This window comes from Acomys minous (genome assembly GCF_964271855.1).
Source record: "Acomys minous genome assembly, chromosome: 9".
NCBI classification, from domain to species: Eukaryota; Metazoa; Chordata; class Mammalia; order Rodentia; family Muridae; genus Acomys; species Acomys minous.
In genome coordinates, this window is record NC_140490.1 from 26,197,783 (window position 1) to 26,224,972 (window position 27,190).

General features: G+C 44.2%; 1 protein-coding gene across 17 annotated transcripts in view; it reads right to left on the reverse strand.

Annotated features, from left to right (window-relative positions):
• Positions 1 to 27,190, reverse strand: part of THRB (thyroid hormone receptor beta) — a 337,445-nt gene that overhangs the window by 40,332 nt on the left and 269,923 nt on the right. For all 17 annotated transcript variants that reach the window (XM_084794673.1, XM_084794677.1, XM_084794688.1 and 14 more), the window contains one exon: positions 24,623 to 24,883. In XM_084794673.1, coding sequence (XP_084650799.1) covers positions 24,623 to 24,883 — 261 coding nt within the window. The remainder of the gene's footprint in view (positions 1 to 24,622; positions 24,884 to 27,190) is intronic.

Consider the following 27,190-nt stretch of genomic DNA (forward strand, 5'->3'; position numbering starts at 1 on the left):
TGGGATGGATCTACAGATGACAAGGGGAAGCACCATGGGTGGACAGCTGGAAAGTGTCGCCGCAGACACTCACTGAGCTGAGTGGGTGTTAAAGGCTGGGCCAGCCAGGTGGAAGATAGAGTATGGCCTCGGGCTGAAGGCACTTGGGGGCTGGGACTGGGAAGAGGGTACTGGCATGGGTGCGGAAAGGGATGGATGTGAACTTATGTTCGAGAAATTAGCAGCAGCCCATTTCTTCCTAAGATGGCCAGGCATCTGGCTTCAGTTGCTTATGGTCCCTTTGGCTCCTGCTTTTGCAGTAAGGGACACCACCACACACATGGGGATAGGGCCAGGACACTTGGGAGATGGCTGAAGGACACACCTCTGACAGACCTTTGATTCTTAGCAAAGAGAAAGGAAGGCTTGCTCATCCATTTGTCTGCCCAGGACGTTGCATGGAGCTGACTCCTGGTTCTGTGCGGAGCTCTGCTTTCGGAACAGCAAATGCAATCTGTATTTTCAAACACTAGTGGTATTGTTTTCTCGCGGGATATTGGCTGCCGCTGGCCTGTGGGTGGCACTGCCAGTTTAAAAGGTGACGCTTAACATGAGTGACCTCACAGTGCCACGAGCCACTTAAAGATGGCACGTAGAGAGATGTGGCTAAAGTTTGTTTGTTTTTAATAGTTTCTTGGGGAAACCTTTCACATGAGAGTTTTAGAAGGTTTATCTAGAAAGGAGGGCATACAGGGAGAGGAAAAGGGAAGGAGGGAGGAAGAAGAAAACAAGGGGGAAGTGTGAGGTAGAGAAATGCCAGCTTACATTCAAGTTCACGGCTGGGAGTGACCGCGCCAGGGAATGTGTGGGTCTTATGTGGGTTGGTTTCTGGTCCAGCCTGCTTTGCATGAGGGTGCTCAAAACGAGTCTGGGATTTAACAGTATCTGTTAGGCAACTTTTGGTGGGTAGCACAGATGAGAGCATCTTTATCCCCAACTTCAGCTCCCTAAGTTTAAAAGAGGTCTAAGGAATTCTAATTAGAGATTCTGTTTCTTGAAGTGAAACTTCTACATCCAGTTCTCTGGAAAACTTAAGTGACAGGGAGTCGATTGAACGCGACAAACATGTCAGTTTTTAACTATCTCTAAACCACAGGTCACGAGAGAAGTCACAGATCCTCACTGTTGTTTCTCTACCTTTTTTTTTTCCTTCCAGAACAGGTGAGGCCAGAAGTTGGCCTGGCCAAAATGACAGATTTGAACAGAACGAATTGCGACTGTGTCATGTGAGCGACTAAACGCGGCTCGTGCCTGCATGTGATCAGTTGGTTCCTACATTTTAAGAAGTAACACTTGTTTCCACACAGTCTGTGGTGCGTGACTGTAAGGCTGAGGCAGAAGGATAACAAGTTTGAGTTTAGCTTGAGAGGTACGCAACAGGGCCTAGGCTCGGAAAAAGTTTTCCGACTCCGTGGGGAAACTACAGTGATCTTACAGCACACCACGCGGCTGTCTAGGTGCATCTTACACGGCCCCTCCCCTTATTAGTGTAAGTTCATTGGAAACGGGATTCGGCGAGCAAAGCCTGACTCCTTGCTTCATGCTCTCACTGCTTCAGGATTTGATAAGGTTTTTTTTCCTTCTTGGCTAAAATGTAAAATCCCAAACAACACAAAGGAAATGACACGTGGGTCTAAAGTTTCCCTCGCTGGCCACCTGCCACTCTACAGCGTTCTTCTCATCACCCACGTCTTAGAGGAGGAGAAGGATGTGGACACTTGACACACTGGAAAGCTCTAATTAAAGACTAAAAATTAACTCACTTAAGAAAAGTAAAGGAAAAGAGCTTGTGATATGGCCCCGGACTTGAGTTCAATTCCAGGTACCCACGTGGTGGAAGGAAAGAACCAAGTCATGCAAGTTGTCCTTTGGCCTCCATGTGTGTTGCCCCCGATAAATAAGTTTAAGAAAAAAAAAAGAATAACAAATGTAAACTCTTCTAGAACCCATGTCTTCACCCCCACTTCCCTCCTTGCATAAAAACTGAATAAAGTTGACACTTCAAAAAAGAAAAAGAAAATGTTGAGTTAGTGCATCCCACCGAAGAGTTAAGTTATAGTTCTATGGCGCCAGCAACAAACACAAGTTATGACTTTCATGAAAACAGACAAAAATCCAGTTCGAAAATAAGGCCTCCCCCCCCATTGGACACCTGTGTACAGTCTTAACTTTGTCTTAATGAGACATTACTTATCTTCCAACTCTGAAAAAAATCAATAGTGGATCAATATGGATAAACATGCTGGCTGCGACCTTTTGTCCTCAGACACAGTTGGCAGCTGGGTTTAGTGCTGCTGGGATTTGCTCAGAGACCTGTAACAGTAAATAACGATTCATTTAAGAATATTTGTCTGCTTTGATTTAGTGAGTCTGGCAGGTGGCCGTGGCCTTTCAATGGCATATGGCTTTGAGAAATTACATCAATAAATGCATACGATGCATCTTTTCTTCCAATTCATGCATCAAGTTAATTAGTAAAGAATCCCCAGTTTCATATTTTATAAGCAAACATTCCCCAGTGCTGGGTGAAGAGAATATAGTGAAAAGACAAAGGGAAAATGAACCCAAAACGTTCTGTAAAAATTTTTTATAGAATTACAGATTACCTAGACAGCAAGACAGAGACCAGAGATTTCTTGGGATCCAACAACCCAGGACAGTGATAGGCCTGTCCTGTCGAGATCAACAAGGCAATGACAAGTTCTTCATTTTCAAGGTCAGGCACTTGAATAGGGACTGAAAGAGGGAGCGAGCGTGCCAGTCTCCCCACTTGGGAACAGTGCTCGCTTTCCTGGTGTGCTGCTTGTAATGGGTGGGAGGTTCGGATGCCCTTCTGGATGACGTGAACCTAACTAAAAAGCTAGAGCTCTGTGCGTGCTGCTTCCCAGACACCCTTAATGTTTCATACTCAAAGTTGTAGGACTAAGATTCTCACAGCCAAACTTGAGTGGGGGGCTGAGCTCAGTCTGGAAATTTTGTTTTCATAGCTGGCTATTTTAATAATAGTCACACTCTTTAGTGGCGCAGCCATGGGGACTAGTCGGGAAGGGGAGGCTCAGAGGGAGAAGAAGGGGCAAATATGAGTGAGATTGCCAACAAACAAAAACAATAACAAACATTAAAACATTAACTACAAGAGCTCAAATGTTAATGTTTATAAAAACTGTAATTACAAGGGAGGGGAATAACCATTGAGATGTAATATGAATAAATTAATAAAATAAAATAAAATAAAAACTGTAATTAAGTATATTATGTTTTAAGATTAGCTTCACAGAAAAGCTTACCTTTGGAGACGGGAAGGCATCATGGTCTTGCAAATTAAAGGACCTCATTAATTTGGTTCCCTACATGGACCTTACATGTCTTACATAGAGTAAACAGGCTCCTGGCATATGGGTTATAGCATTGAACTCCCTGGAAATTGCTGCCGAGTGCTCTGTGAGGCTCCTGTTTGCCTCTTTGATCTTTTGGTATTAGAAGAAATGCCTTATTGAGAGGAAATTAAGTGCTATGCTTATTAAAATGAATAGATAAAATTTCTTTTAATATTGTATATTTTAAAAAATCTCACTTGCTTTTATATAATGACTTCATTCTTCAAGGCTGTAGATGTATTAAATTTCAGGGAGCAATGTCTAGGTAAAGTGTGTCCCTTTCTGTTTGACTTTGACATTCTACCAGTGTGACACAGTTATAAATAGCTTCTCCACATAAATCAGTAAATACATCAAAATGAACATTTGCAAATCATAACATATTAACATTGCAGTGTCAATGAGAAAGCCTTCAACCATTTAACTAGCTAATTAGAATAAACTTTCAGTAGGAAGTGTCAAGAAAAGAGTCATGTGAATTTTTGGTCTGAATTGGGGTCTGCCTCCCATGTTATCCCACCAAGGGAGTCCTTTGACACACTTTCTTTATCAGATAAGCCAATAACACTCACTTCGAACAGCACTCATGTCTGCCCACACATGCCACGCACGACCCTGACAACCAGCAATCTCTCGTTGTCATAAGAAGAAAGCAAGTCTTGGTAATTTCCCGTGTTCAAAAGACCCCTTCACTCATTTTAGTACCATTTCCTACTGCTGTTTCTAATTTCAAATCTCCAGTGCTCAAATGCAAAGATCCAAATAAGCAGATGCAATAAAAGTTTAGAACGGAACGGAAGCAAACAGAAGCCAAAGAGTCCCTACCTTTTTTTTGTGAATGCGGTGGCGACTGCACTTGAGGAAAAGGCTTTTCTTCAGGGAGATATGCAGGCTGGCTGTACTGACTGAGGGCCATGTCCAATTCAGAGTCTTTGCTCTTAAACAGGTTTCCAGGGTAACTACAGGTATAAGGCTGATTCACTGCCCAGGCCTGTTCCACATATATGCTGTTACCGGGCACAGCTTGGACATCACGACCACTGTAAGCTGGACTGTCTTCCAGATACGTGAGATAGTCAGTGACCTGCGTGTAGCAGTTGCTGCTGGCAGCTGGGCACACCTCATGTACTTCTGGCATACAGTAGTTCATTTTGCTACCTGGGTTCAGTTTCTACTTTACATATACACACGCTCTACGCATGCACCTGCCAACTCCTACACCCCGGAGCAGGGCATATACGCCAAGAGCATACATCCATACACATGGAACAAGGAGATGACATGAATAACCACCACCGGACCAGCAACCCAGACTGCCTGTCTCACTTCAGCATAGCACCCGATGTGCTAAAGCCTGGCTTGGATGCTGCATCTTCGAGCTCTGCTGCTGCTGCTGCTGCTGCTGCTGCTGCTGCTGCTGCTGCAGTGTGGTGAAGAGCAGTCTTAGAACTACAAAGGTCTTAAGCTGTGTAGGCAGCTAATTCCTGGGGAAGATGGCAGGCAGGTAGAAATGGCCTCTACTCGGCTAGGACAGTGGCAGCGAAAAGGGGCCTGTTCTGCTGAGGTCAGAAAGTTAAGTTTTAGACACAGGTTTTAACCCCTTTCAACATAATTAGAAAACGATTACTCATTAATGCCCTTATGGTTGAAAACTTAAGCATGAAAATATTACAAAGACATCTTAGAAGAGAGCCTTGGGCACACAGACAATCCTAAAATCAATAATCTATTTACTAGTGTGAACCAGAGAAAAGCCACTAGTAATGAGCCTGGCAACTGGCTCTGAGATGTTAATCTAGTGCAAACGTTAGTGTGTGATTCCATCGGTGAGAATCAGCACCTGGCATGCAATAGCCCGATCTGGCTATCTCCCAGTCATACTGGGTCTTGTTGGCCGTATTTCCGAATGTTGCTGGGGGGTCCTGCGTCCTGATCTGTTCCTTGCAGCTGGTGAGTTTCTGCACTGTCAACACTGTCTGATACAAGACCTAAAACATAACTAAACTTCTTTTATCCTCTGCTTGTGAGGGCACGGAGTATGTGCCTGTACTCTGTGTGGGAGACGTCCCCACTCACCAGCAGCTGTTCCGTCCTCTGTGTGCCCAGCCATGCTCTGATCAGTAGCTCCTGGGAAATCTTGGGGCATGGTTTACTTTCAAATCTGCCTTTGAAATTATTCTCCAGCTTTAATGTCATTTAAGTAGTATTTATATATTTGACATTTAAAAAAAACAGTGACCCAAGAGGGAAAATGCATTTTTTTTTTGGTAAAACTGCAATGTCTTTAAATAAAGAAGTTAAATACTGGGTCAGAGCATCAGTGCTTGCTGAGAGGATGAGGGACAATTTTCTTGAATGTATGTGTGATGTGTACACATGTTCTAGGCCATGGCATCCACCTATGGGTTTCCTTCCTTCCTTCCAGAGACTCAGGCAGGAGCCACAGGCAGTGATGTTTATATTTGAGTCCCTAATGATGCCCGGAGTATGACCCTTCTGGCATTTCTCTCCTGAGGACCCCAGTTCATGGTGATAAGATAGGTTGTTCCAGTCATAAACTACAGCATGGAACTGAGTGACAGAGTCACACACAGTAGGAAGAAGGAAGGGAGATTATATTACCACTCAACAAACAGAGCATGCATGTGGCAGATACAGACAAGGCTGAAGCCCTAGGTCATGGTTCCTGGCACTAGGGAAGCTTGGCACAGGTGCATTAAATGTACCAAGCCAGGTGGGCCACAGCGGCACAGCTCGTGAATGGTGGTGACATTTGTAAAGGGCCATTGACTTAGCTGATAAGTGAAAGATAATTTAAAGTGAGAGAAGAAACACAGGCCTACCTGGCCGGATGCATTGTAAGTAGACCCCTTGGAAAACCACAACTCATCCATAAAACACACAATAAGTAGAGGAAGGCTCTCCAGTCCTGTCCAGCGTGCTTGGACCTGGGAAATGAACTGCCATAATCCTCAACTGCAAAGAGCTACAGTTTCCATGAGGAACCAGGAGCACAGCTAGTGACATTAATAGTGTCTGTATATGCTGATCCCTCCAAAACAAATACGAGATTTATTTGCAAGCATTTCTAAGAGCACATGCACATGCCATTACTGTTAGCATGTTCCTGCCCAACATCAAAACATTTAATCAGAAGCAACGATTATTTTCAGCAAACTCCAAGAAAGAGGACCCAAGCCTTATGTTTGCTGTCTGATTCCATTCATTTATCTCAAATTTCCCATGTGAAATCTTAGAATTAGCCTTTCATGCAGCCACTTTATTTCCCAGCAGCCCCGTGTGTTACAGCCTCTTCTACTTGGAGGTGTGCACCAGAGCTCTGATTTTGGGGTTGTATCCAGCATATTGTCAGCCTTTCTCTCTGTTTTACAGACAGCACAGATCTAAGCCACTCTGTACTTTCCACTGCCAACAATGTTCTTCCAAAGCCACACCCAGAAGCCTCTAAGCGTCAATGAAAGACCCATGTGATCCTTCTCTGCAGTGGGATGGATGCACGGGGGAGGGGGGGGGAAGAAAACAGCTCCAGCAAACCGCCCCCGCCTCACTAAACAATCTGGTTTCCCACTGAAAGCCACATGCATTTTGATTGCATTTTAAAATGGCTGCATTCTCTTTGCAACCATTGACTAGGAAGAGACTCATGTCCTTATCCATCTTTTTTTTTATTTTTAATACAGCATTCTCGGTGTAGACTTGGCTGTCCTGGACTTGCTTTGTAGACCAGGCTGGCCTTGAACTCACAGAGATCCACCCACCTCTGCCTCCCCAAGTCCTGGGATTATAGGTGCCTAGTTCCTCATCTATATTTTAAAACCATTATTATTATTATTATTATTATTATTATTATTATTATTATTATTATTATTAATTTAGTAAATGAAGTAACAGGTTTTGTTGTGCTATCCTCTTTACACACGTCACACTGTGTTCTTATTCACACTCAGTGTCCTTCATTCCTCCCCCCCCCTTTCCCACACTTCCTGGTTCCCCTGCTTCTGCTCTCATGCCACAAGTATATTCCTCCTTCACCCTCATTTTAGGCCTCTTCCTGCCCTCTTTTTCCTTTCATGCCACCCCACACATTATTTTTAATTACGTGTGTCTGTGTGTATGTGAGTGCTGGTGCCGGCCCTTGGGGGTCAGAGCATCGGATTCTCCTGGAGCTGGAGCTTCAGCTGAGTGTCGTGAAGCACCAGGAGCGGGCGCTGGGAATGGCACTGAGGTCCTCTGCAAGAGCAGTATGTACTCTCCACCACCTGGCCACCTCCCCAGCCCCTTAGTGTAACTTGTATGATTTATAAGGATTAGGACTAGGCTCTTGTGAATGCTTTTCTCACAACAGGCAAGGACACTTATAAAGATGCTGGTAACTCTAAATGCTTGGGGCAGTGCTACACATTGAACAGGAACCGATGGCACCAGCTACCGGTGACAGAATGGGTTTGCCTGTTTATGAGGTGACATTGCAGTCTGCCTAAGCCATGTGTTATGCTTCAAGGTGACGCTTTACTGGAGATTCCTAAACTAGCAATGGGCTAGCTATTCAGTCACTTGAGAAACAGAAGTGTCTGACCCACAGGGCATCATACTGTGTCCAATAAGCTGGGGAGAGCCTTCATATCAATCACTAGAAATATGTCAGTCCATGGTGATTGCTTTTCAAATACACTTGCATATGGAACTCAACTGTGAAATGTTTAAACTTGGATACCCACATGTCTCTGCAGAAAGTCGGATTCCGTCAACAATGGCGAAACCTTGCCATCAAGAATTTTGAAACAGGGTTTCACTGCAAATCCCTGGCTGGTCTCTAGCTCATAATCTTCCTGCCTTGGTCTCCTGAGGACTGGGATTCCAGCGTGTGAGCCTCAAGGTCCCTAAAGTGCTCCAGGATACTCACACTGGGAGCAGAGTTGGAGTCCTTCTGCACGTAGCCATGCATAGGGCATCCTGTTATCTTTCTCCCTCTTCAATTTCATGATGAACTTCTGTTAGTTCCTAAAATGCTGCCCCACACCCCAAAGCTGGCATTGCATCCTTTGAGTTCCCAGGCATGGTGAAGAGACAGCTCAAGGGGACATACCACGAAAGAACAAAGTTAAACAAAGTGTAACAGATTTGATATGTGGGCGTTAAGGAGCACCTGCCTCATGGACCACAGACAGAGGAGGGTATCTATGAGTTGGTCTTGGGTAGAAGAGGCAGGCTATAAGCTGACCAGGGACAGAAGAGGACATCTGAGCACCATGGGCAGAAGAGGCCACCTGTGATTTGGCCAGGGGTGGAAAGAGGCCACCCATGAGCTGGCTTCTTAAAAGGTGTATAGGTCCTCCAAATGAGCCAACTGCACAGAAGGCCTCACAGCTAAACTTGCAATGGCATGTTCTGAAATGGATGAACCAAACTAAGGCAACCCACTTGTCAGGAGCTCCTGCCTTCTGATTTAAGGACAGATCTTACTTTCAGTGGTAGTGGTAGATACTCCAAATCCTATTTGTGCATATGGCTCCTGGGGGAAAAAAAAGCATGCCAGTCTCCCTTGTGCCTAGATGTTTCTCAAATTCCGGCCAATGGGTTGTGATAAAGTGGTACAAACAATTTCTAGGAAACCCAAAGCACAGCATGAAAGAAAACAGGTGCACATAACATTTATTCCTTTGTCTAGTATAACTAACGTCTTTCAACAGTGTGTAAGTGATGAATGGAGCCTTAGCTACCACTTTGGTCACTGAGGATGGTGGGTAAATGACAGGAAAGCATCTAGGTTGCTCAAGTCTCCAACACTGCCCCATTGCCCTATACGGACAACGCCTGGGGTTTTTTTTTTTTCCTCACAAGAGAAATAGACTTATTGCTGTCATAGTTTCTTTGTTCACAATAGAGTCATAAGTATTTTTTGCCTTATTTTAGAGATTAGGAAACTTACTAAAGTGAAAGCGAACAGTGTCAGATGCAGTCAGAAGCCAAGGCCTACACATGACAATAATGACTGTCACGAATCAGCTCCATTCTCCTAGTCCCACAGAGTGGTGACAGGACCAGTCTCACCCTCGGAGTATGGAAAGATCAGAATGATAGGTGAGATTTGAGTGGGCATCTATCGTGTTTACTACACTTTCTGAGCACACTTACTTGCTCTGTGATGTCTGGAATATTCTAGCACATGGCTTTTGAAATTTAGGACTCCAAGGTGGGCATAATGGCCTGTGCCTACAGTTCCGGCCTCTGGGAGGCTGAGGCATGACCAGTGGTTTCTACTCCAAGAGATCAAGACCAGCCAGGGCAATATAGTGTGACCCTATCTGAAAGAGGAGGAAGAGGAAGAGCAGCAGAAAGTGGGGAGGCGTGAGACAGGGGGAGTGTGTGCAGAGAGAGACCTTATTGTGAAACTAGAGTCCCTTACTCTGTTCATCTTGAGCTGGGAGGTAGCTCAATGCAGTGGCTTGGCATGTGGGAGACCTGAGTCTGATGCCTGGTAACTAACACACACAAACATATGCACACATGCACGCACGCAAGCACGCACATATGCACCCACACGGGGTGGGGCAGGGCACCACTTTAGTCCATCCAGAGTAAGGCTAAGCTCCTGGAAGTCTGAGGCCACCCCCTCTTAAAGTGCCCCCCCAAGCACTTCAGCCACAGTGGGAAGCTGTGGAAGCTGAGCCCTCTCGTGGGCTTCTCTGGGTTCTAGGATCTTACAATTGGAGTTTTGGAGCCATGCATTCTAAATGTGCTTCACTTACCTGTGAGCAAACGGAATCTTGTAGAATTAAATCACAAGGTAATATCCATGGGGAGAGTCAGTTTAAGGGAGAGGCAGGCAGGACCCTCAGGAGAGCAGGCCAGTGGGGCCGCAGAACATGGCAGGCAGGAAGCCTGGAAACGCAGACCCCTGGAAACACAGAGCAGGCCAAAACCAGGGCTGCTTTGATGGCTCTGGTCTTTCTCCTGCAGGCAAGGCTTTTGCCTTCCTAAGCAGGCCTGGCACACTAGATGTGAAGAATCACTGAGGAAGGGACTGAGCTCAGGCATGGTCTACCTGTCTCACATCAGGATCTCCAAGTTATAGAAAGTCTGAGCCACTCAAAAGAAAGGCTTTTAGTCTCTCAGCCCTCGGTGTGTTTTATCAGCACGACCCACACTGCTTTGACAGCCACACTGTTATCAGTGCTCAATGAACACCAGGTCCACGGTGGTCAAATGCTTTGCCGTGGCTCTGTCCAATAGTGTCCCCTGAGAGATGGCTTGAAGAAGCAGCAACAGAGAGCTTTGATGGTCAAGTTAGTGTGGGAAAACAAGGCTCTGTGTGTTTCCTTCTTGGAGGTTCACATGTAAAAACCTACTAAGCGGTGGCAGCATTTTACACACACACACACACACACACACACACACACATACACACACACACACACACTGTGATCTGATGATTGTTATAGATGCTTCAAACCTAGACTCATGCTCTGCTGGGCTGTATGCTGGGGGTGGAGCCAAATGTGCGGAAACAGGTATTGCTTGGAAGTAGTGTGCACTTACATGTGAGAGAACATAGAGAGGACCAAGGAGGAGGGCTCCTGGCCTGAAGGGGACGTTCCCAAGGGTCCCCAAGACTAGGCTGTGCCTTTGGGATCTCAGACTAAGTCTGTTTTGGCAGGAAAAAGCTCACAGCTATTTCGTTTAGAACTGTGAATTTGTTTCTCCCCACCCCTCTCTCTCCCTCCCTCCCTCCCTCCCTCCCTCGCCCCCCACCTCTCTCTCTCCTGCTCTTGGTGTTCAATAAAAGCTTTCTGATAACTGTATCTCGTTGCAACTTCACAAAAGGGTAGCAAGGGGAGGCTGGCTTATAATCCTTCACAAAACAGAATGTACATTTATGAAGATGTGCATGAGAGAGTGACAGAGTGGCTAACTTCTGGAGAGGGAATGGGTTGATGAAGCCCAGAGGAACACTGAAATGGGAACAAGACACTCTGGGGCCACATGGATGTGAGCGGCCTGGCTGGGGGAACAGCAAAGGAGGAATGAGTAGGTTGCTGGGGGGGGGGCGTTCTGTGCCCTTCTCCATCCTGCCTTAGAGGTTCAGACTGTCCTGCTTCCTGAAGGTAGGACAATGACCTTAGCATGACCCTAGTGCAGTCATGCTAAGGCCCTTTCACCTCCTTTGCTGTGGCCTTTCACTAGGGAGTCAATAAAAGAAAGCAGCCTTTGAGCTTTCTAGAGGAGTGAATACCACATGCCAAAGCTCTTTGATGCTGAATGGTGGCTCCTGGACCAGCAACCAGCATCTTTAGATGTTTCTTAGAAATGCAAAACTCAGCTCTGGCCTGGTGGACCCCCAAATGCTGTGGGTGCCTGTGTAAGCCTTACTCCATCCTGATGCTGGCTAAAGTTTGAGAGCCCCAAACAGCAGGTGTCCTTGAAGGTGGTTCCTGTCCCCTTCTGCAGCCTCACTGGCTGCTCTGTTGAGCCCAGGATTCTCAGAGCTTTTTTTGTGTGGTCCATTTTTCTTTTTTTCCTGCTCCTGGCTGATGCACTGGCTTGGCGTTTTGTGTGAAAGTCATTGGACCTAATTAATCTAGGGACCAAAAAATAATCAACCAATCAATCAATCAATCAGTTACACTTCCTTCCCCTGGCCAGCTCAGCTCAGTTTTCCTGGCCTACAACTTGGTTTTAGGAGATCTGGTCTGTCCAGTAAGACAATACTTAGAGAACAAACCATCATTGTCTCTTAGTAAGGCTGTTAAAGAGAAATGGTTTCCAGCATCTTCCTTTTTTTTTAAAAACACAATGTAACTGTATGGATACTTGGCTTGTACCAGCCTCCCACAGCTCCCACTCAAGAGTGATCTAGACATTTCCCTACCATTCTGTCTTTTCTCATGGGCTTCCTGTGTCTGATTAGTTCTTTTTAGCTTTCTCCAAAGGATAGACTGTTCCTTCTGCTAGCCTTTCATTTGGGGGAGGTGCTGCAGGGTTTACTCTTAGCCCATGCTGACCCAGAGTGTACTATGTAGTCCAGGCTAGCCTCAAGCCCATGATGATCTTCCCACCTTAGCCTCTCCAGTGATTTCAGGTGTGAACCACAACACCTGGCTCTCTGCTTGGCTTCTGAAATTCGTGAGCTTCTGGAGTCTTCCTTCATGACCTTCTGGCTACTTAAATCCTCAGCTGGTGACGCCATCAGTGCCTTCGGCTCTAACCACTGTCCTGCGAGCTGGTGGTGATCTATGTGTGCTCATCAGGCCTGCTGCCCAGCCATTCCTCAAGCACCTCTTCCCTGACATCTCCAAGAGACATCACACACCAAGACCATGTCTCTGTGCTTCCATGTGGCTCGATATTTACTTAACCTTCGCAGGGATAGCTTAGTGCATCCTTGAGTATGCATATGTTTTTTAGTAGATGAAAAATAATCAACTGTATAAAGTGGCACAGCAAGCAAGCTGAAGACTCAGGGCTCTAACTCAGATCTTCTTGAGGAAAAGTTGTGTACTGATTATCATTGCTATAACATTGCCGCAAAGGGTGCCAGCTGTTCTCTGCTGCCCCTATCGCAACTAAATGTGTCACTACTCCTCAAAAAGCTGAAAACAGATCTACCACAAGATCCAGCTATACCATGCTTGGGCATAGACTCAGAGATACTCACTGATGGTCATTGCAACTCTATGATAGGCAGATGGAAATAGCCTAGATGTCTTGATGACTGATGGATGAAAATGTGGTACGTTTACACAGTGAAATATTATTCAGCTGTTAAGAAAAACGGACTGAAGACATTTGCAGGGAAATAGATGGATCCAGAAACACTCATCCTGAGTGAGGTAACCTAGAGCCAGAAAGACAAATGGTGCATGTTTTCACCTACCTGTAGACTTAAACGTTAGATGTATGTGTGTTTCTTTAACAATTATCACAGAGGTTAGTTAGCAAGTAAGGGACCAGGGGAAGGGAGGGGCTCTTTCGAGAAAGAGGAAATAGAGTATAGTCTTACAAAGGGATAAAGGGGGAAACTAGAATGAAAGAATTGATAGGGAGAGGAGACAGGGTAAAAAGGGGAATAGAAGAGGAACAAGTAACACTAACCATCTTTGAAGAGCCACATGGAAGCCTACTACTGCAGACATTTCCTAAAACACATACACATATACAAGAAATTTAAATGGAGTTATGATACTCCGACTACACATCTTATGAAAATGCCCACTGCCAGGAATGGGTTACATATTTTTGAGTCATTCCACAAAGGGGTCCCATAGAAATGACTCCCACAAACATTACAAGGTATTGCCAATGCTGCTGGTTACCCACCACAACCTGACAGTAAGCCTCTACTGGTAAAGACACCACTTACTTATGTCATTGAACACAGAATAATCAAGCTGATGCCCAACGTGAAGCTTCATCCATACTGATTAGTGCTCATGGTGCTACAAGATACTAGGCATGGCATTGGAAAAGTAATCATCACTTTCACAAACTCTGCAATCCATAACAGCGACCTGCCCATAAGATGAACTGGTACAACAGTGGAGTAAGTGTTATGGGAATAACCAGTGACTTTTAAGTGGATTTTAGGCCTCATTCCTGACAATGCCAAAATGGCTAAGGATCTGAGACGAGACAGATCATGGGTCCTATGTGAAAAACTACTTTTATTGCTCTACTAAATGAACATAGCAATAAAATGACTCTAAAACATCTATTGCTATACCCATAGACCACTGCATTGCTTAACCCACATCAGAGAAGCTTAAAGTAATATTGTTGTACCAGGTATGTAGTCACCTATCCTGTTTGGTTGCCCTTTTCCTTCTCCTTAGTCTCCTTCTCCTCCCAAATAATTTTCCCTCTATTTGATGTATGTATGTATGTATGTATGTATGTATGTATGTATGTAATGTATGTTCATATATTTATTTACATATGAATCTAGGTTCCACATATAAGAGAAAATGTGACTTTTTTCTTTCTAGGTCTTGGCTATTTCACTGAACATGATGACTATGATCCCCAGTTTCCATTTCCCTATAAATGTCATAATTTTATTATTCTTTATGGCTGAATAAAACTCCATTGTGTATAGATGTCACATTTTCTTGAGTACTCCACTTATCTCCCTTATAGAAGAATGCATTACATTCACATATGAAATTTCAAAATTAAATTAATTTAAAAATGAAAAAAGGTGTATAATGGTCAAGGAAAACATCTGATTCTGACTTCTGGTCTCTATTTGTGTACACAAACACACACACACACACACACACACGCACACACGCACACACGCACGCACACACACCCCAATGAACAGGAAACAGGATTTGCATACTAAATACTTCAAGTGTCAAGTAAGTGAAAAGTAAAATGAAATTTGTTCTTTTTCTATAGATTTAAATGGAATTGATATTTTAATGGCACAAAACCTATAAAAGTTGAACACCCTGGGCTGTAGTTTAGTGGCAGAGTACTTGTCTGGCACATATGGTCCTTTGGGCTCATTGTCTAGCATGCAAGTTGCTCTGGGAGTAAACTATAACACACAAAGAATTAAGATATCCAAAAAACACACATAAAAATTATGAATAACCTCAGGGTACCATGTGAGGTTTTGATCTGTGCACCACTATCACTATTTGACATATGTATCTTGTTTAAGAAACTAATGTTATTTTTTAAACAACACAAGAATGTTTTTCATTCTCACTGAATGTCAGAAAGCCAATAGAATTTTCATCATTTCTCAGTGTTCAAAAGACTTACTTCTGACTGGCAGCCCATACTGCATGTGTGTCTCCATTAGCTGAAACTTCAATATGTGCTACAGCCCTGAAGACTTAGCAGACACGCAAGCTAGAATTTTTGGGTAAAAATCAAGACAATTTCACAGTGCCTGGTGTTGGCAACAGGCGTGTTATGAAGCCACAATAAATCAGACACAACTCTGAAGCACTTTACTGTTATTCTATGAAGTTGTAAAGAAGCAGACTCCAGCTTGCTGGGGAATGGAGAATGGGCTACAGTTGAAGCAGTATTTGAAGAGGGAATGGTAGAGAATTTATTGTGTAAGTTTTTTTTTAAATATAGGAACACCAATGTAGACATATTAAAGTAATACAATTTATACTATAAATATATCCAATTTTCATTTGTCAGTGAGACCTTGTAGAGAGAGACCGGTGACCCGTAACAACTAAATGAAGCATGTAACCCTGCGCTCTTGGCTAGCAAGCAGGGCTGGAATGAAGGACGACGGGTGGAAGCCGTCTATTAAACCCTGCAGACGCAGGTCCTCTCCCCAGCTTAGTCACATGTCCCTTCATGGAGTGGGAAGAGGGAAAGGGTGACATCTGAATTAAAGTCTGTCAATTGAAAGCAGTTTGCACTAGAGTCAAATTTCCTGATCTTGTAATTATATCACGATCACCTAAGAGAATTCCTGTTGTTTCAGGAGAAGCATTTCATTAAGAGGTATGATTTTTTTTTAAACTTTCTGTAAGTGGTTCTGTGAAATAATAATACTAGGTAACATACAAACAGTACTTTCAGCCACACACACACACACATAAAGACAAAGTGAATGGGGTGGAAAGGGTAGCTGTAGGTGCAAATTGTGTGGGTAAGGCCACAGTTACCATAAAAAAGATAACAAAAGCAACCCGGGGAGATCTTCAAGAAATCATGCAACTTAAATTAAAGGACAAATTGAGGGGGAATGTGCACAAGACTCAGCTTTTATATCTTGAAAAATGTCACTGCTCTGAAAGACAGAAAACCAATTCCCAAAGTAGTAGACAATATATACCCAATATAACAGTAAGTGAAAACAAGTGGCTTTTGGTTTGTTGGAGAAAGCCATGGGTCAGCTTAGTGAGGTGACGCTCTGCTTTTTGTAGTGAGCTTTTGACTGATGGTGACCACTTTTCTCCCAGTTCTTTGTTGGGGGAAAAAAGACACAGGTACAGAATGGACCCTCCAGAGAAAGTTAGGATTGAGTATCAGACCTATAAGCATCAAGGACAAGAGGAAGGCACTGTACCGCCAGACTGCTCATGAATATTAAGTGAGATGAGTCCATATCAGATATCTGTCTCCATAGAAACCTATCTGGTTGAAAGTGCTACAAAGATTAACATGTATTTTCCCCTTTTCTAAAGGGCAGTGGATCCTACCTACATGAATTTTGACCTTTACTTTTATATCTGAGGCTTATTATAAGGAGTTCTTTGCAGAGCTAGTCAAACAAGGAGCCCAGTAAATACCTCTTCATTAGTGCTAAGGTTTAACTTAAAATAGTTATGGCCTTTAGAGCTACATATTGTGGGACAACTGTGAGGAATTGGGGGTGAAACCTGCCATTCATAGAATATTGCCATCTAGACGAACAAGCCATCAGCATGCACATGATATTCTGAGTCAAATGCCAAGTGACTTAATAACAGAGCTGTTTGAGTTAGGCAGTCCGGTTTTCAGCCTAGTGCTGCATTTTAAGAGGCAGTGATATTTAATAAAGTCAATCTCCTTGCATACGTACATACTGACAGATGGCCCAGGGACAGGCCTCTGCCAAAGCTCATAATCCTGGGTCAGGACAATGCCTTGGAGACTGAGTGACCTTGGGCCATGGGCTTTCTGACTGTCATCTTATTTCCAAGCTCATCTAGTTCGGAGTTTCTGGCACCCTGAGCAGGCTTGTGTCAAATAGGCAAAATACATCTGGACCTGAAAATACAGTTCTCCATCAGAACCAGCCACAAACAAGTCACAGGAGTCAAGGGCCATCCTGAAGACAAGACAAGCCACCAGTCATTTGTGGTACCGCCTTTGGTTATGATCTCTGCGTCTCTGGGATATTCTAACCCAAACGTCTGTCCAGAAGCATCTGGCGACACCTTCAGGGAGGGAGGGTTATTATGGGGTATACACATACTTTCAGAAACTTCCAATAGAACAGAAAATTGGGACTGGAGAACCTGAAGGTTTCTGGGTCACTGGAGAGAAGTGTCCAGAGGGGAATAAGGTCACTGAAAGAGATGGCATGAGACCCTTGATTTTCTAGTTCAGGTTGAACTGTGTTCTCTGTCTGCACAGAGATCACAGGTTGGAGTTTTCTGGCCAGTGCTGATTTAACATATTCAACCCTGTTTTCCTACAAGTGGAAATATGGTTTCAGTATTGACAAAATTACCTTAACAGTGACATGTCTATTTTTGCACTTTATTTGCCATCAATTAATCTCTATGCTCTTTTTTGAAGAAAGGGCTTTTATTTATCCAAATGCTAAGTGGCTGGCTTCAGAGCCAGGAACCAATACATGATTGGATGGCCCCACACTTCCCAAGGATTGGTTGGGTGCTGTGGAAGCTGAGGATTTTCAGGCTCTCTTTACAGCCTGTGATCAGTATGCCATTCATACATTTGTCTAAATTTGACTGGAATGCCATTGTAGTTTCAATCTATGTCAGAAATGGCAGGTAACGCATGTCTTCAGAATGCCTTGTGACAATTAGTCATGCATTTGTCTCTGACTTTGAGAACTACCTGTAGAATGTGTCAAGGGCTATGGCTTCTGTATTTACGTTTCCCTACCCACAGCAGAGCTGGATCAGGTCAGCGTGGCTTTAGTAGCTATCCTCCCTTGAGCATTTGGCATTCCTAACACCCACACTATTCCTCATGGTCTTTCTGAGCCTTGTCAGAGGAGTAAAACTTTCATCTACTGATCAGTCTCCATAACACCATTCAAGAGCTTATTTTTATCAAAAACTCTCCACTTTTCAGATAATAAAATGGAGATCAGAAAGGCTAAGCACCTTGCCTAAAGCTTTACTGCTGTTAAGTGGCAGAAGCAGAAAAATGTGCCCAGACTGTGCAATCGGAGGCACGTGGGAACTCACCGTCTCCATCACGGTGGACAGGACCCCTTGCACCTCCGCCTCAGCTGATGCCTGTGGCACTCTGCCATACCAAGTTCTCTGCTTAGGACCCCAGGACAGGGGGAATCTCAGCGAGATCTGACACTTGCCTAAGTCAGCTGCTGCATATCTTTGGTGATTTTTTTTTTCATTCAAGGTTTTAAAATTTTAAAAGCCTTGCAAAACATACTTTGGCTGTTACTATGAACTCTGTCAATCATTTGTGTCCTCGCTTTACCCCCGATGTGACGATCGGTTGTGCTTTATTCATTTACCGTAATCTCAGTGCATATGCGCTGCATGGTAACTTGAGGTCAGAAAGAGTAACAGAAACCAGAAAGGCTCCAGGATTAGAAGAGAATTTATACCCCAAGAACAGCAATACTTTATTCACTCTATTAAATTCTAGACATTATATCGAGGGGTTTACTCGTATTCTCCTTTATCTAGACAGAAATTTGAAAGGTCATACGATCGCATTGCTCTAGTCTGTGGATCAGAATGTCTCAAAGATTATCTCTGAGCTTGTGCGTGAGAAAGCAAGAAGTCAACTTAAAAGACATCTGATTTGAAACACAGACTCTTGCTACTAAGACATCATCTAAGATATTCATGATACAGTGGGAGAGATCTGTGAGCACACTTGAACGTAGATGAAGACTGGCACCATCGTTCCTCCATGCTTTTTCTTCCCCTGAGGGAGCTCCAGAAATACGGTTGGTGTGTTGGGGAGCTAGTCCCCATACGTTAGGACAACTACGCAGACTCTCAAAGCCACGAGGTGGGTCACACCGTTAATGCATGCTCCACTGTATTAGATACTCCTAGAGTACAGCTCCAAAATACATTTAAATCTGTTTTTCTAATGGATGTCTTAGATACACTTTGATTTACTTAAACATGCCTTCATGGATGGAAAGATTTAGACTGTTTTCAATGGATTAATCACAAGACCAAAGTGTGAAGAGTGTGAACATGCTGGCCCTTGTGCAAGTGTTCCTGAGGGGCAGGGTATCATAAGAGGGACAGAGGGACCAGACCTGCCTCTCTCTATATTACAGACAGAGCTACGATGGCCTTGGGAAGCCCACAGTGGTCCATCTACGGCTCCGTGCTGCATCTCACTGAGAAGTGGAGTTGAATGGGCCTTGACTGCTGTTTCCCTTCCTTCTACATTGCCAGGTCCAGTTTATTTTTACTCCCTTTCATGCTAATTGGTACCTTGTCCTTTTCTAGTTCTGCTCCTAGCTCCTCATGGAGTGTGGCCCCGCCTTTGAAGTACGAAGCCACACAGCTCCCTTGCGCATGTCAGAAACTGAGCCGCTATCATCATGTTGGTCACCAATGATCCTGGCCTGAGGTGTATGAATCACTTCTTTATTCATGGGACTGAGTACCATGGTTTAGGTAGGACACAGTGGACAGCAGAGGCAGATGGACCAGCCAGTGGGACCTGTGCAAGGGTTCAGCTGGGTAGCCCCTTACCTTCTCAATATTAACTCACTTGATGATTTCTTTGGGCTTTGCTTAAGGACAAAGACAGTCCTTAAGTGCTGAAAGGGTGCGTGTCTATCTTGAAGGATGGCAAAGCACACAGGGGCTTGTTTTTATGTCTCTGACTTTCAGGGCACTTGGTTATCTTGGTGAATGGGAGCTGTATATTATTTGAAGTGTCACTGTCAATTTGAGTTACTTGTTCTCTAATGAAGCTCACGGATTAATAGTCTGCTCCTTTGCTGACATAGGATATTATTTAAATTTTATTATTTAAAAATTACTTTAAATTGCCTAAGCCTTGGGGGCTGGTTTAATAAATGATATTCTTGGTACAAGAAAGAATAATCTATTGCCAATAAATGTCAGTATTCAGTAGAATATTTTAATGGCAAGGGGAAATGCTGACAACGTATTGCTAAACATTAGAAACTGGTTACAAATGATGTGCCTCAGATGACCCAAGCTCATAAAAAATAGAAAAAAAGAACTGAAATGTGAGAAAAATTTTAATAATGTTTGTCTTTGATAGGTGGAACAAAAATTATTTTTAAAAGTTATTTGTAGTTTTACAACTTACTGAAATTTTCACTTTCCCCTGCAAAATCATATAGAACATTTCGAATGAAAGAAAATGGCACATCGCATTTTTCTGACTATTCTCTTCATCCTGGAACTCTGAGATTCATCTGTTTTTACATTATGCATGGTGCAGATTTACAGAGAAACTGCAGTGGCCTCATTAGATTGGTGCTGTCCTCCTGGCAGTGCCCAGGGAAGTGGCTTAGCTCAGTCTGTCCTCCCAGCAGCTCCCATGCCTCCTTCCAGAAAGTTCCTGGATGTTATGGAGGCCCCACCTTGGGGGTTCAGACTATTGAGGCCTACCTCTGAAGAGTCATCTCCCTATCTGTGACCAACTCTCTGGCCTTGCTGAACTCTGGTATCCAACAGAAGTTTAAGAGTAGGAAGAGGAGAGAAGCCTTAAGAGTAATTTCAGAGAGGGTCTGAGTTCTAATCCTGCGCCAGGGGCTTTCCAAGAGGGATCTGTCACCCAATGAAGTGTTTCCAAGGGGAGTGAGTGAGCATGTTCTCAGGACCAAAATGACTCCCCAAGACTGGATTGCCAGCTGTCTCAGAGGGCAGCAGGGACTGGAGAGACAGGCACATCTCTGAGTATCCACCAGGTGGCAGGACCTTTCCTGCCCCAAGTCCTTGCGAGTACCTGAAAGGCTTGGGGGATACTCTGTTCTCAGAGTTACCAGAATGGATGGTTGAAATGCAGATTCTGGGGTTCGGGCCATCTCTAGACACTCCAACCCAAAGGTCTAACTGGGCCCTCAGGTTCTCCTTTCCTCCTGTCCTTTAAGTAAAAGATTCACTATGTGGTCCAGGATGGTCTCACACCCACCTCCTCTGTGTCTGCACTGCCTTTGGGGTGCCTGGGTCCTAGAGTGAGAGATACCACAGCTGAGACTCGCATTTCTAAAAAGCTGCTGAAAATCCTGGTGGTGCCGCTTACTGCTGAGTAACACGTTCAGCACAGAATAAACTGTACTCTGGGGAGGGAGGGGGTACCACAATGTGAGGGGTTCCTGTGCTATTCACTTAGCATGACTGCAGCTAAGAAAGCACACAGATATGCTCCTTAAAGTAGCAGGTAGAAACTGCAAACAAGCTCCAAGCAAAATGCATTTAAGAGTATTTTACATGTAAGTCAACAAGTCTCAAACTGTTTGCAGTAAAAGAGTATTAAGAAATCCCATCCCTTATAGACCAATACATTCCTTTTTCTTGCTTAAGACTTTGACGCAGTTTTGGCCACATGTGTCTGGTTGGGCAAGTCTGACAGCACCAGACTGGTCTGTGCCTGGCTGGGTGAGTGGCAGCCACTGGTGCCGCATCCGGTCACGGGTGATAAGAAAGTGCCATGAACGTTTCTGAAACTTGTTCTCCATTTCTGACCTTGCATCAACAGAGAGTGATGCGACCAGTTTGCAGCCCATAAACCACACACGAAAGCATCCCGGGCTAGTTCGGCTAGACTGGTTCGGGGTGGAGCTTATTGCTCAGCTTCAAGCAGCCAGTTTATTGTTTTGAATTGCTGAACCACAAATTAACCTTTGTGTATCCCTCGAGGTCATTTGGTTCTTACCGGTTACATCTCAGGTGCCCAAAGTGAGGCTAATCAGGTGTCCTTTTGGCTCAAATGCTCTTTTTCTCATGCTTAGCCATCAAGCGTGATGCCCTGCACACAGTAGGCCCTTTCTAGGCACTAGAAGATAAATGCATGCAAGAGGAGGCCAGGCAGAAAGTAACTGCCCAGTATGAATGGTCATGAGACAACACTTGTGTGTGTGTGTGTGTGTGTGTAAATTTTTATTTTTTATTTATTTTTATTAATTTGTTCATATTACATCTTGATTGTTGGCCCTTCCCCTGTTTCCTCCTCTTCTTCCCTCCCTCCCACTTCCTCCCTTCTCCCTTCCCCTATGTCTGTGATTGAGGGACACCTCCTCCCCCTATATATGCTCTTAGAATATCGAGTCTCTTCTTGGTAACTTGCTATCCTTCCTCTGAGTGCCGCCAGGCCTCCCCATCCAGGGGACGGAGACAACACTTTCTTTAGGGACTCTATAGACACAGTGAATATGTAGGCATCACTCACTGGGGCCCTAAGGTATGAGGGACATTTGAGTCGGTAGATTCTTGTGCTATGTGACTCAGGCCTCTCGGGAGTCATTTCTGCACTGCATAAGGGCATTATGTTAAGCCCAGATTAAAGGGAACCTTGGTGGTCTCTCTGGAAACGTCACAAAGTTTGCCCCGGTTGACTGATTTTTTTTTCAATACCAGAAGAATGGCAATGCTCTTTAATGATTTACGGAAAGAACTAGAAGAAGATCCCAGTTTTGTAAAACAGCCTAAGCCACCCATCCTTAACTGTTAAACTCCTCTAGCTTTATTCCTTGCTAGGCAGTTCAAGGAATTTATGTGATGGAAGGATGTACAGTGGACGCTAATGACCACAGGGAAAATGGTGGCTGCTGTTTAACACGCTACAAGTCAGGTGCTGTGCTCAATATTTAAGCAGGTCATTATAATAGTTCTTATCAACATAGCTTTTATATGTTTGCTTTAAATATACAGTGGAAAGGCTGATATCCTAGTCCAAATGTTGTGTTCTTAGCCACCCTACTGTAGAATCTTAAATATAAAGGCTGTCTCTTGTTTGTCTTTTCTTTTTTGACAGGGTCTCATATTTAGTCTCAGTGAACTCCAATTTGCCATCCTCCTGCCTCAGTGTCAAGTGTGCTGGAACTCTCACATCCTCCTGCAATCAAGATAAATCAACAAACTGAGTGTTTAATGTTTAGAACTCTGTATATCTAAGAACAAAATCCCTGAAGATGACAGGGTCAGCACTCTGTGAATGAATGAACTTAGGTTCCAGCTGTGAATGAGTCAAACTCGGGTCCTTAAACTACAGGGATGGTAGCATTTCATAATAAATGAAAGGCAGGCATGGTTTTACTGCAGCCTATAAAACCTGAAAATATAATCTGCTTGTAAATCTGAATAGTAACTGTGCATGCACACATCCATTCAGACATGGAGACCTGCCTGTTTTACTCACACATCCATTCACACACACATGGAGATATGCCTGTCTTGCATTCTGACTCCTTTGGGGGTGGGGGAGAAATCTCATTTTGCCATTAAAAAAATAGCCCTTTCAAAATTTCAAAGAGTCTCTTACAAATGTTTCCACAGACATGACTTTAATATGGCTGCATCAATGGGCATAATAAGGTAGAAGTGGGAAAACTACATAGGGCCTCACCCCTAGACCAGGACCTACAGGCAACTAATGGCTACTGGAGAAGGAAAGTTAGCTTCTCTCAAGGATCAGCCCCCTTATTGCTAGCTCCAAATCAGAGTGGCCAGCCCTGAAACAATCTGTATGCAAACAACCAAAGCAGACTAGCATGTTGTATTCATGTGTTTGTGCATACACACACATACATGCACATACACACATATGTACGCCATGATAATAATCAAAGAAGAAGAAGCTATCAACTGGAGAGTGGGGTGGCATAGTTACAAGAACTTGGACACTTAAAAGACACAGAGTTGGTTCTGGGCAGCCCTAAGACCATAAAGCGATCAGCATGGAAGACATCTGTCAGGTGGGGGTGGTCTGAGGTGAGACAGCAGCTAGGTCTTATGTGATCAGGAACCTGGGCCACTTTAGCTAGTTGTTTCCCCTCATGAGGTGATGACCTTCTAACACCCCAATCTTCTCTTACTGACGGTGACACAGGATTTATTGACAGCAAGACATTAATCTCCCTGTCAAGTGAGAATTGTCTATGTAGGTTAAAGGCAGGCATCAACAACATCCCTTTTGCCATTGGTGTAATTGGTATAAAAACCATTTGCACATGTGCATGCTCAAAAACACACCTCAAAGCAAATATCCTACGTGCACTCAGAGACAAGTAGAATTAAAGACCAAATTACCAACACTTCTGCTCATTAAAGAAATGAAAAAAGATCTCCTCCTGAACGTCTGGGTACAGCAGGAAGCGCTTGCCGTCGGACTCCACTTGTTTATTATGCTTAATAGAAAATGAACGGACAAAGACAGCAGCGTGGGGGTGGGGGTGTCAGGCAGGGAGGTGCAGCGGTGACGCTAGGCAGGGGACGAGATGGAGACGCAGCAGTCATGGGAGAGAGGCATGTGTGGGCTAGGAGGGAGCGGGTTACCTTTACATTTCTTCTCTTCAGTCTGGAAGGACTGGGCACTTGAGACGCTCTGATCGTTTACATCGTCGGGATCCAGATGGAATATAGAACTCGTCCAAGTAGCCTGGATGAGGTGTGGGGATGTCTGTTCATTCTTCAGTGCACCACGCCTCTCCACATGGCTCTTCCTGTGCAGGCAGCCTTCGGACATTCCTACCAGCTTCCAGTCCTGTCCTCGGTCTGGACGGGGTTTCTGTTTGTCCCAGGCTGGGAGGCCATTTTCTAGTGAGAAGGGAATGAAGAAACACGAGATAATGGGCTGTAGGTTTTGCCAAGGCTCTGCTGAGATTTTCCATTTTGGAAGGCCAGTTGTTGCTCGGTTCTTTTGGGCCGACACTGTTCACACGCACCTCCACCACGATGTCAGGACAAGCTGAGGCTCTTAGCCCTGGGCAAATAGCCACTGAAGCTGGATTGCCTGTTGGCGTAACCAACACATGTTTCCCTCTATTTTTCCGAGCTCCGTCATAGCAAGGCTCTACTAGTGTCATCACTATAGCAGTGGCCCAAGAGCAAGCCGACAGCAGTTTATATCACTGCTTAGATGACCATTTGAGGTCTTGAGAGTCAGGGCTGGCCATGACCTTAGGCCATATCCTTAGGGTGAAACACATCCGGGATGCAGCCTTGTTTGACTTGGGTTATGTCACACACTGACCCAAAGGGACTTTGTGCCACCTAAGTTGGACACACTCAAGTGGCCACCCACTGAGCCTGACACGCTGTTCTTATGGTCTTCTACTCTGACGGCAAAACTAAGGGAACAGGAAGAAACTACTGCCAATAAAACACAACACCAAGCAACACAGTTCCCAAGTCTAAACACCTGGAATTTTCACATGGAGGTTTTTGTGCTTTCAATGTAGTTCCAAACTGCCATGAAATCACATAAAAGGGAGCAAGTCATGTTTTCTCTTTGTGGCAAATTAAGAGCTCCAAAGATAGAGGATGAGCCTGGATCTCTTAGGCTAGGTACCAGATAGCTAATATTTTAATGTTTTTGAGTTCAGGTTATAGTTTGTATAGGTCTGTTTTCCACAATAGGCAAAAGTAGAAAAATACAATGAATTTTTTACTGGAAGAATCTGCTCTAGTGACAATTTTCACCTTATTACACTATATATGAAGATAAAGCAAAGAACAAAAATGATAAGAATACACCAACACCCCCCCCCCCACACAGACACATACATATACCCAACACCCAGCCCCCATTGCACCATACACACATGTGCATGTGTACAGACAGGCACACAACACATACACTCATGCACACATAACACATACATGCACCACACACACAGGCACACACATACCACATGCATGCAATTGCGCACACACACATGCACGTGCACACATACACATGCACATACATACCACACACACATGCACACACGCACACATCACAAATATTCACACTCATGTGCACACACATATGCATGCATACACATATAGTACAATTTATTTGGTCATCTGCTTCCAGAAATTCTTAGCAACTATGTTTCAAAATTAGAAAAAGAGTGGTCATATACACTGACTAGAAGATTATAATTTGTAAGTGAAGTTTTCAAATTTCTAGTTTTTTTAGTTCCTGGTGATTGAATCCAGAACCTTGTACATGCCAGGCTAGTGTTGCATCACTGGACACATCCTTCCTGGGTGAGTTTTCTTTTATGCTGAAATTACCAAAAGATCACAACGGGACCCCTGGTGCTTACAGAGACCAATCCACCCTGACTTGTGCTTTGGTATGGGGAATTTTCAGTGACGCATACTTTGGGTTTCCTTAGCACTCTCTCTGAAGCTACCAGACCTCCTGCTGAGGTTGTGTGGATGGTTTATTTGGAGTTTCATCTGTCAGATCTCACTTTTGGAAGTTATGGTCTCTCTCCTCACACCCATGCACATTCAAACTTTTGATCCAGAAGAATGTTGAATGACCACACCGTAGGATTTCTTTCTTTTGTGAAAAATGATTTAATTTAGTTTTATTTAGTGTGCATAAGTTTGGTTTTGTTTATGTGTCCTCCCTCTGCATGCACACCTGCACACAAAGTGTCGGCAGTGCCCAAAAGACCACGACAGACTGGGTAGAGCTGGTGTTGTGAGCTCCCTGTGGGCACTGGGAATCAAACTTGTGTCTTCTGGAGGAGCTGTCCCTCCAGCCCCCAGCACAGGCTGTCCTAGCCTAGAAAATGGAATCACTGCGGCTTGAAGTAGGAGAATCCTATCACTCATTAGGCTTTGGGTTTCTCTGACTCAGGGAAAGGAGCTGGACTGTCTCCAGCTTAGGGTTGTATGAGCCACTGTATTGGGCAGGCTAAACAGACATGGGTGCTTTCTTCTCAGGGTGTATGAAGTATTAGTCATTGCACAGTGAATCCACTCTTCCACTTTGCAACCATGCCCTCTGCGGGTGCAATTACAGGCATTTATTCTCACTGTCCATTCAAAGGGAACAACGAGTTGAGATCTTTGAGATTGTATTGCATTTCAAACCAAACATATCTGTGTAGGGTTCATTCAAAC